The 10743-nt window shown below is 39.5% G+C and overlaps 1 protein-coding gene across 4 annotated transcripts in view; it reads left to right on the top strand.

The window, feature by feature from the left end:
* Positions 1–10743, top strand: part of NCAPG2 (non-SMC condensin II complex subunit G2) — a 145590-nt gene that overhangs the window by 31024 nt on the left and 103823 nt on the right. For all 4 annotated transcript variants that reach the window (XR_005594363.1, XM_039525839.1, XM_039525840.1 and 1 more), the window contains 3 exons: positions 5632–5743; positions 8994–9182; positions 10275–10389. Coding sequence is in view for 3 of the 4 variants with exons in the window: in XM_039525839.1 (XP_039381773.1) it covers positions 5666–5743; positions 8994–9182; positions 10275–10389 (382 nt within the window). In the remaining variant the exon portion in view is untranslated. The remainder of the gene's footprint in view (positions 1–5631; positions 5744–8993; positions 9183–10274; positions 10390–10743) is intronic.

The raw sequence follows: 10743 nt of genomic DNA, 5'->3' as shown, positions 1-10743 counted from the left end.
GGCAGTACTATACCTCAGACACACCAACTTTTTTTTTTTTTTAAAAATAAGATCTGGCAGAAAAGTGAGAATCAAACTAGTTCTGATTGTTAGCAACCGCAGGATGAAGTTCTATGTTCAAAATTTTGTGAAATTAATCTTTTATCTGGATGCTTAAAATCAGTTCACTCCATTCTCCTCAGTTTCTCTTTTGTTTGTTTTTACTGGATTCTAGCTTAGATGGTATAGAAATACTCTTGCTGATTTAAGTTTCACTTAAGACATGAGTGCTTCTTTTTGCTTAACATCTTACCATAAATTGCACAAAGACAAAACAAAGATATTTTGAAAAATACAACCAGTTCAAAAAGGAGCTAGAAGAGATTTTTAGCTCAGCTTTAGTGCTCAGTTGAATCTTGCTTGGACAGGGCACAAATATTTCCTTGACCAAGTTCTGGTCTACACCTAAAACTTTTCCACTGAGCTGTTTGTGCATGTGTCCACACTCAAATTTGTCTCTGGCTAACAAGTGCTCCATTATGGCCATGTAGTAAACCTCTTCCCCAGAGTGGTGTAGAGCTGTGGTTGATCTACTGAAGTTGATGCAGTGCTAGTGTGGAAACTGCGTGATGTGTTAACCCCACCGACACAATGCCCCCTTTCCTGTGACAGTGATTGGTCTGGTCACAATTGTGAACTCCACAGCTCAGAATCACGAAGAAACTCTGCAGCCCACGGTCATGGAGACTGGAAGCATCCCCTCCCCTCCCTGCCAGTGTATTTTTGAAATGCCCTTTCCTGATTGCCCAGCTTGGAGAGCACATCTAGCAAGCAGCTCATCCTTGTTGTGTACACTGACCATGCTAGTTCCATGTACTAGATGCGCTCCTGCCTGGAGTAGATGGGAGGTATTGGATTCTCTTTGTGGGGAAAAGCAGCTGTGGAAACATGGACATCTATGAACAGATTGCACAGGGATCAGCAGCAGTGCCACATGAAAGCGAAGGACCTACACCAGTTATACCACAATGCCAGGGAGCGCAACAATGAATCTGGTGCTGAGCCAGAGCCCTGCCACTTCTACAATGAGCTGCATGCCATATTTGGTGGAGACCCCATCAGCACCCCACAGATCAACTTGGATACCTGTGAGGAGCCTGAGACAGATCTCTGCTGTGAACAGTGAGTAGAAGTTGGGTGAGGAGAGGGTTCCAGCCTCTGGGAGGGTTCCAGCAAGGACCTGTTGGAGACTCCACCACATTCTAACCAGTCCTGTCAGCCAAGCATGGAGGAGCCAGGGGAAGGGATCTCTGGTAAGCCTGCGCATACATTTTTTCCTTACAATGTTTAAATTTAAAGATCCTGCCCAGCCCATCCCACCCTCAAGTTAACAAGACACAAGTTATCAACTTCTCATTGTTTTACTCATATGTGTTGAGGTAGTGGTATAACAAACAGGTAGAGTTGTCAACTGCTTTTCATTCCCCTGTTGGGTTGGCGGGGAGCCCGTTGGAAGCAGTTTGCCTATGTACATAGGGAAGTCCCTTGTATCATCGTGAAAGATCTTGATGAAAATTTCATGGGGAACTCAGCAATCGTCTCCTGAAGGTTTCTAGGGATGGCTGCCTTATTTCTTCCTCTGGGGTAGGATGCTTTCCCACTTTGGTCTGTGATGAGTTTGGCTGGCATCCTTGCAGTAAACAGGCTAGCAACATGTGGGCCTGGGTGGCTTCAGGATGCCAGTAGCAGCTGTGCTGTCTGTGCTTTTGTTACCCTCAGGAGTGAGATACCAGCTAAAACCATCACCATCTGTGGAAAACTGCTAGTATTCAATGCCATTGCCCTGTACCAGTGGTTCCCAAACTGGGGTTCGTGAAATGTTACAGGGAGTTCTCAGGGGAAAAAATTCCCTAATGGTGGACAGAGCGTCCCTAGGAACCCTGGGGCCAGAAGCCTGGAGCCCCTGGACTTCCAAGAGCAAATTAAATAGGCAGCTAGTATTGTTTTTTAAATTATTATGAAGAAAAAGTTTAAGCTTTGTAACGTGTTGTTTGCCTGGACTGCTCAAAACCTGAATGCTTGTTTGGGAGGAACTCTTTGAGTTGGCTTCTTAAATACCTTCATGCTGTTTCACATCTGATACTCTTTGATGAAACATAGGAGCCTTGATACAAGCTACGAAAGTGAGATCTTGGAAGAGTATTGCCATTTTCATAATGTAATAAAAATACTGTAATGATAAATAATAGTGTGTAATAAGCAGGTCATAAAAACAAATTTATATTTCCACGATTACCTGAGTATAAATTATAAAAGCAGTGAAGGAGAAAGTCTCTGGAAATATTCATTTTTAGGAGGGGGTTTGCGAGACTTGACATTTTAATGAAAGGGGTTCACAGGTTGTTAAAGTTTGGGAACCACTGCCCTATACTCATACCAATGGAATAGGAACCAAAAAGTTAATGTTTCTTGCAACTGAAATCCCCTCCGCACCTCCCCTTTTTCCCTCGCTGCTGGCTGGGGCTGGAGAGTAGCAATGAACAGAGGTGCTCCAAAGCTGAAGTGTCAATAAGATGTCATCTGAAAAGTTTTTATGGGAATAAGGGAAGGGAGTTTTGAAACTTATGTTTCCCTTTCCGTCGTGACTGTAAATACAACGATGCATCTGTCAGCAGCTGCCATTGTGAAATTCTCCACACCTTCAGAACGCCTTGACCTTGAGGAGGAGGAGAAAGAAGAAGACTGAGGAGGACATGTGCAGTGAGATCCTGCAAACCAGGACCTTGACAGCCATTGTTGCAGGTGGCATGGAGAAGGAATGAGTGAAGAGGAGAGGCCCAGAATTCCAGCAGAAAAAGGAGAGGGAGAGAGACTATGGCATAATGGGTGCAGATGCTGCAGATCCTGATTGACCTACAGGTCCAAAAATCTCAGACGCTCCTCTCCTTGGAAAACTCCTTGGTAGCAGCTCCTTACATCCCCACCCCCACAATGTTCCACATGGCATCACAGGCTGTATCCTCAGCCCCTGCCACCCCACGTGTGGGGACAGCAAGGAAAACCAAAATATCACATACATTGACCTGCGAGAACCATGATTGTAGCTCCAACAGACTACACTGGTGCACTGAAATGGACAAACGTTTGCTGCCTTTCCAATTTCAAAGTTCCGTTCCATTAACTTTTGTTTATAGTTTATATTGCATTGCCTGTTACAGGGTGAATTGATTTTAAATCAGCAATATAAATCATGATTTAAACCACCAAATGGAAAGCCTCAGTTTAAATCATCATTTTTAATCAACTTTTCTATTTGTACTTCAGTTATTTTCTAAGGAAAAGTGCTCAATGGTTGATAGAAGCATTAAAACGTTGATTTACAATTACATAGAGCTTTTATACTAGATTTGATACATCTTTTTGCTGCTTAGGAGGATACACTGTAACAATATGCATTTATTTAAGCAAGTCTAAGCTTAATATTTTCAGATTCTTATTAATTGTGTATCTTTAGTGTGTTAGAAAATGGTCAATGCTATAGTGCTTATTTATTAACTTTTTGTTCATGATTTGTATCAAGCTGTGTTAGGATAGTAACGAAACTTAAATATACAACAGTGTATAAAACTTATTGTTAATAAACAAAACATTTAAATTAAATATTTTGGCTACATATGCTTCCTTTATAAATGTTTCACATTTACAACTAAAAGGTTTTTTTTGGGTTTTTGTTTTAAAAAGAGGTATTACTGTAGTTGGTGAATTAAACTGATTATTTCATGTACTCCTGGTGAGTATGTACAGCGCTGACTAAAACAGCCAAGTATACACATAAATGAAAGAAATGTGAACTTTGACAGCGGTATACTCATGTAACTTGTATCAACCAAAGTTTGTAGTACAGATATGTCTGTGGAATTTAACATATGTCATCTCTGGAGTGGATAATGTAATACTTGTGAGATCTAGCCAGCTCAGTCAGTAAATTAATATAAATGTGAGGAATTTTGTCAAAATTCACAGCTACTTTCCTCTGCTCCTTCCCCCCATTTAGATCTCACATTTTTGTGGAGATGTAAAATTGTTTCTCCCTCGCAGTATCACTCAAATATTTTGGCTTTTTAAAGTGAACTGTTTTACTACTGGGGTAAGTTCTATAGAAAATCTCCAAAACTTCAAAATATACCTTGTAAAAACAAAAGTTTGAACTGGTGACATCATAAATATCAGTAATAAATTTTTACCCTGTTTTTAAGGCTGGAAGCAAATATCGGTTGTTCAACTAATCCAAAGGTTTTGATTATTTTTAATGCCTGAAAAATTTGAGGCTTACTAACATAAGAACGACCATACTAGGTCAGACCAAAGGTCCATCCTGTCCGGTGAAAGTGGCCAATGGCAGGTGCCCCAAAGGGAATGAATAGGTTATCATCAAGTGATCCATGCCCTGTCACCCAATCCCAGCTTCTGGCAAACAGAGGCTAGGGACACCATTCCTGCCCATCCTGGCTAATAGCCATTGATGGACCTATCTTCCATTAATCTATCTAGCTCCCTTTTGAACCCCATTATAGTATTGGCCTTAACAGCACCCTCTGGCAAGGAGTTCCAGAGGTTAACAGTGCATTGCCTGAAAAAAATACTTTCTTGTGTTTGTTTTAAATCTGCTACCTATTTATTTCATTTGGTGACCCCTTGTTCTTGTATTATGAGAAGGAGTAAATAACACTTCCTTTTTTACTTTCTCTATACCACTCATGATTTTATAGACCTCTATTATATCCCCCCCCGCCCCCTATTCGCCTCTTTTCCAGGCTGAAAAGTCCCAGTTTTATTAAAACATCTTCCGTATGAGAAGAGATTATACCCCTAATCACTTTTGTTACCCTTTTCTGAACCTTTTCCAATTCCAATATAAATTCTATCCAGAAGAGTAATCAGAGGTAGATATGAAAGATGAATGCTGGGCTTCAGCAAAGAGATCCTTGGGTAACACACTAGTGAGAAGTGTAGTCAAGAGCTAGGCTTAATACAGTTAGACTACTGTGTTTTCTCTCCCATCATAACAATAAAGCTGTTAGAAACCAGGCATTCCTACCAAAGGCAGGCAACTGGACTAGTAGGTATATCTTGTAGTATAAACTCTGGGTTAATTGGGCACTACTTAGCTCTTGCTGGTATAGGTCGTGCTCCTTAGGTCAAGGTTGAAACAATTTGATGAGGCAGCACCAAGAAAAGCTTGAATTGCCATTGTTTGTGGCTTTGTGTACGTAAATTTTGCTGTCTGGGATGTCAAGTTATTAGCTAAAAGTAAAGTTGGTGGAAAAAATAATGATCCTCATTAAAAGAAAAAACAAGTTTTTTCTAAACTTTCTTTAAAAAATATCTTTCCTACTAAATTAACGTGTGGGTGTTTTTTGGTACAGATTCTGAAGGTTGATGTCATTATTAACCAGAAAATTAGCTAGTAAAGCTATCTGAACATGATTTTGGGGGTAATGAATGACATGGTCTGTTTCTTATGGAGTATGATTTGGATGGCAAATTTATTAATCTTACTCTTGTACCCATAATAGCTCTTCATCTGAAAAATTACACAATATACTGATTGAAAAAATATTTTGTTTGATAACTTTGACTCTTTTCTCCTAGCTTCACAAATTAAGCACCTTAGTAAAAACAAATCATGACAAGACGTGAAGCATTTCTACAAGTTGTATCTACAGATACTGTTGAAGAGTTTGTGCATTATATGCAGCTTCATGTAAGTAATCCATGATAAATATGGATAATAGTAGTAAAATCCTCCCAAGTATATCAATATTTAGATTTTTTTAAAAATCTTCCATGCTAGTAACTGCAACCATGTTTAGAATAATTATTGTGGTAAATATTAATTTAAAAATTAGTACTTAAAGTGCATTGTCAACTTAGACTACTCAGTTCTTCTGGCTACCAATCCAGCATACTAAAGTTAATTTGTTTCTATTTATTTTCTTCTCCTTTCCCCCACTTTTTTGAGATAATTTGCCTTCTCATCTCTCCTTCTGGTATTTTTTGGCTTCCCATCATCTTTCGTATGTCCTCTATACATTCTATCTTTTCTCCACTAAGATACAGCATGCGCTGTTACTGGATCTCAGTGAAACTGGCTTATTCAAGCCTAATTTAATGGTGTCCATTTTGCAAATTAATTCCAATTCAGCAGTCTCTCATTGGAGTCTGTTTTTGAAGGTTTTTTTGTTGTAATATTGTGACTTTTAGGTCTGTAATCAAGTGACCAGGGAGATTGAAGTGTTCTTCGACTGGTTTTTGAATGTTATAATTCTTGACATCTGATTTGTGTCCATTTATTCTTTTACATAGAGACTGTCCGGTTTGGCCAATGTACATGGCAGAGGGGCATTGCTGGCACATGACACATATCACATTGATAGATGTGCAGGTGAACGAGCCTCTGATAGTGTGGCTGATGTGATTAGGTCCTATGATGGTGTCCCCTGAATAGATATGTGGACAGAGTTGGCAACGGGCTTTGTTGCAAGGATAGGTTCCTGCATTAGTGTTTTTGTTCTGTGGTGTGTGGTTGCTGGTGAGTATTTGCTTCAGGTTGGGGGGCTGTCTGTAAGCAAAGACTGGCCTGTCTCCCAAGATCTGTGAGAGTGATGAATCATCCGTCAGGATAGGTTGTAGATCTTTGATGATGCGTTGGAGAGGTTTTAGTTGGGGGCTGAAGGTGACGAGTGTGTATGGTAACACCCATTGTTTCATGTTGTGTGTGTGTGTGTGTGTGTATATATATATATCTATCTATCTTCCTACTGTATTTTCCACTGCATGCAGCCGATGAAGTGGGCTGTAGCCCCAAAAGCTTATGCTCAAATAAATTTGTTAGTCTCTAAGGTGCCACAAGTATTCCTGTTCTTTTTGCGGATACAGACTAACACGGCTGCTACTCTGAAACCTATCTACAAGGAATGGCCCTGTTTTACCATTTCAGTACTCCTTCTAATATGTCCTGAAGGGTTGTTAAAGCCTGCTGGTTGCTTAACCTTTGCTGGCTCAGTGTCACACTAATTGTTTTGGGTGAATTCAGTTCCCACATGGATGACTGTTACTGAGGGTCATCTAAGGACTTTATTATGCATGTACGTGTATGTGAAAGTTAGGTGTTTGACCATTATTGGCCCTTTTAAAAATATTTTTTTATTATTTTGAAGCTGGAATATACACTTTATGTCAGGGTAATTTTGGTTAGCCTGCATTTAGAAGTTAACAAATCCTGTTAGGGGTGAGGGCTGTGAGGAGGAAAGGAATTTTGTCAACAGACTGCTCAGTTGATATTTTGTTAGGGCATCATAATGAGATGTTGTCCTCTAACATTGATACAGATTTCAAATGTGTTGGTTCTTTTAAAATTTAACCTCCACCCTGAGTTGTGCTGTTTATTAATATTTTCTTTTTATATATTTCCAGCATTCAAGAAAGGAATTTACCCTTAAGTTACACACACAATTCATATACACTTTCACCTTTCGCTTTAGACAAAAACTTTGCTAGAAATTTCTTTATTTTTCTGTGCAGTGTTGTTGTAGCCATGTCAGTCTCAGGATATTAGAGACAAGGTGGGTGAGGTAATATCTTCTCTCACCAACAGAAATTGGTCTAATATCTACCATGTCTCTTTATTTTTCTAAACATTCTTAAGCCTATTGGAGGGAGTCTTGGTTCTATAAAGCCTAGAAGCTTCACAAAGTGGGGGGAGCCCTTATGAGGTACACAGGAGGGAGAAGGAATACTGTACTTGGCCAGGTGACCGCTGAGTTCACTGCTAACTGCAGTTTCAATCAACTCTTCTATGGAGGGGAGCTTTGATCCTGCAGACCTCTTAAGGTCCTTAGCATTTAGTGTTCCATTCTACAGAACTTAGGAAATGAGTATGGATAGGATTTCTCAAGGTGTTCTGGAGCTGGTGGAGTTTGGGTAGCAAGACTTAGAAGCAGTGCAGTGTACCACAGGCCATTGTTTCTGTCTTTCCTGCAGGCTCCCATCTCCAGCTAAGTTCTTCAGGAATGGGAGCACCTATTCCTATAGACCGTCACACTTTTATTTTAATCTTTTCTGTTTATCTTGGAATTTCTTCCATTAGACTGCACCGATTAATTCTTTTGAATGCTATCATAAACCTTTATCTAAAAATACCATCAGTGCAGGATTCTTACTTCTGGGTTCTAATTTTGTAATACGAGAATGGTGACATTCCCTCTGGTTGTAAGTCAATAAGAACGTGATAGGAACATTTTGGAGGATTTATACTCAGCAAGTGATATTGTGTGGTGATCAGTGGGGAACCTGGTTCATGATTAAGGCCACGATTATGTCATGGAAGTCACGGAATCCATGACCTCCATTGACCTCCATGACATTTCCTGCCCTGGGGCTGGAGCTTCCAGCCAGCCCCGCCCTTGGAGCTCCTAGCCCCCAGTCTGGTAGGGGGACCCCGCACAGCTGCCCAGTGGCGGGCAGCTGCAGCCAGCGGCTGGGGGACCCTGCAGCATCCAAGCCCCAGGGGTAGGGGGACCCCAGAGCGCCCATGCACCACATTGTTGGGGGACCCGGGAGCCCCAGCAGCAGTAGGTGCTGAACCCACCTACCCTTTTTGTCAGGGATATTTTTAGTGAAAGGCTACCGTGAATTTTTATTTCCCATGACTGGTCCATGACTTTTACTAAAAATACCCGTGACAAAAACTTTACTTATGATTCATCTCACTTACTATTGCCCTCAAAGATTAAGAGACTTTGAGTTAAGGAAGTTCTGTTTGTTTTTTGATAAGGAGTTAAGACTTAGAAGCTGGAATCCTTCAAGTTGATGTAATCAAATAAGCAGAATTTCAAGCAAGTAATTTTCCGTTTATTAGAATAACTCAGTGTTTGGCAAAAGGAGCTTTGTAGGAGCTGTGTAGGAGTCACTACACTTGCACAAAATAAATTGGTTTTCTTATCACTTTACAGAAGGATCCATTTGATCCATTTGATCTGAATGAATTGCTTCAGGAATTACCAAGAAAACAGAAGGAAGCATTATGGGAGAGGCTGACGCATCTATTAACACACATTTTGGTAAAGAACCCAGTGGAAGGATGGCAGAGGATTGAAGATGAAAGTGATGATGATATGGAAATAGAGGAAAGTCCAAAAATGGTAAAATAAAAATACAAAATCTTCCAATATGCTATTCAAGATGCTGAGTACTTTGAATTAGGATCTTCTACCAGCAGATGTATCCACTTAGAGATTGCACAGAATTGGTTTGTACAACTTCCAAAAAACAACTTGGAGTTTTTCAGAGTTAAAGCTCTTTAATCTTTTCTTGCTCTCTTTATAGTCCGGAGTTTTGACCGTTTCTGGGGTATACTTAAGTGACACTAAACTTATATTAATTGATCAAATGTTATTACAAGTTCAGTCTTTTACAAATTTAGTGTTCACAGCAGGAAACCTACCAGCTTTTCTTGTCAGTTTCACAGCTCCAGGAGGGAGCTCCAGTTTGGAGTTGTGAAATTGACAAGAATGACAACCAACAGCCAATATAAGTAACTCCATGTCCACACTGACACTGCATCACCCTAACTACACCTACATAAGCCTTACACCTCTTGTGGAGGTGGAGTTATTATGTTTGTTTAGTAGAGCACTTATGTCGGTGGGAGCAAGGCTGTGATGTGTAGTGGTCCACAAATTATAAAAGTTGGAGAACCGCTGCACTAACACAATAATGCTTTACCTTATATAGCACATTGCATCTGAGGATTTAAAACTCTTTAAAAGTATAAGTGCATTAATCCACAAAACAACCCTGCTAAATAGATACAATTTCTTATCTCTCAAATGGGGTTATGCTGCAAAGTTCGGATTGCAAACCAGGCTCGTGGTGTAAATATAAACAAATATTTCTGTATTAGTAATTAAATTAGTAATTAGGAATTAAATAATAAAAATCAAAAGCCTTTTCTTTGAATTTAAATTTTGTGAAAACTTTGTTTTTGCAGATATGAATGTTGTGCCACAATTGACTTGATAGTTTTCCATTTAACACTGAACAAAGCAAGTGGATGTGTGTCCAGAACATTAAGTTTGAGCCAGGCACACTCATTTTCTGTAGCTAATGCTTATTTTCCAAGGCTGTGTTGTTGTTTTTTTTCCAGAATTATAGCCTATTTTGAAGCCTCTCGAGTTATTATAAAGAAAACTATTTTTCAGTTTACTTAAGATGAATTGTTTTTTAACTTTCAGAAACAAATGATAGCTGTGATCCAAGGGGTGACAACTGTAGTTACTGCTTCGATACCTGTAGTAGATGAAAATATAAACTACAAAGCTCTTCTAGAATGTGCTCTAATATTAAATGGTGGGTATTTTTCTTAATGTGGAGTGTTATATAGTATGCTGATTTTAGGCAGCACTTTAGTACACTGGTCTGCTGCTAATGGTTGAGTCTTCTTGTTTTTGTTGTGATTTGAATAAAAGGGTGTACTTTGGTGCCAGAGACACTGATATTTTGGCCTGCAGGCCTTATTTACTATGACAGTTTACTGTGAAGGATGGCAGGCAGGGGGTTGCATATCCTAATTTGGATTCCTTATTTCCTTCAAAAAATAAGTTTACAATCCATCCCATAAGAAAAAACAGTGTTTTATGTAATTCTTTTTTTTTTTACATCCTGTTGGTAGACTCTCCTGTCCCTAAAAAACAAGTAAACTAT

This window comes from Mauremys reevesii, linkage group 2 (genome assembly GCF_016161935.1).
Source record: "Mauremys reevesii isolate NIE-2019 linkage group 2, ASM1616193v1, whole genome shotgun sequence".
Classification (NCBI taxonomy): Eukaryota; Metazoa; Chordata; order Testudines; family Geoemydidae; genus Mauremys; species Mauremys reevesii.
This window is presented reverse-complemented; position numbering and strand designations above follow the sequence as displayed.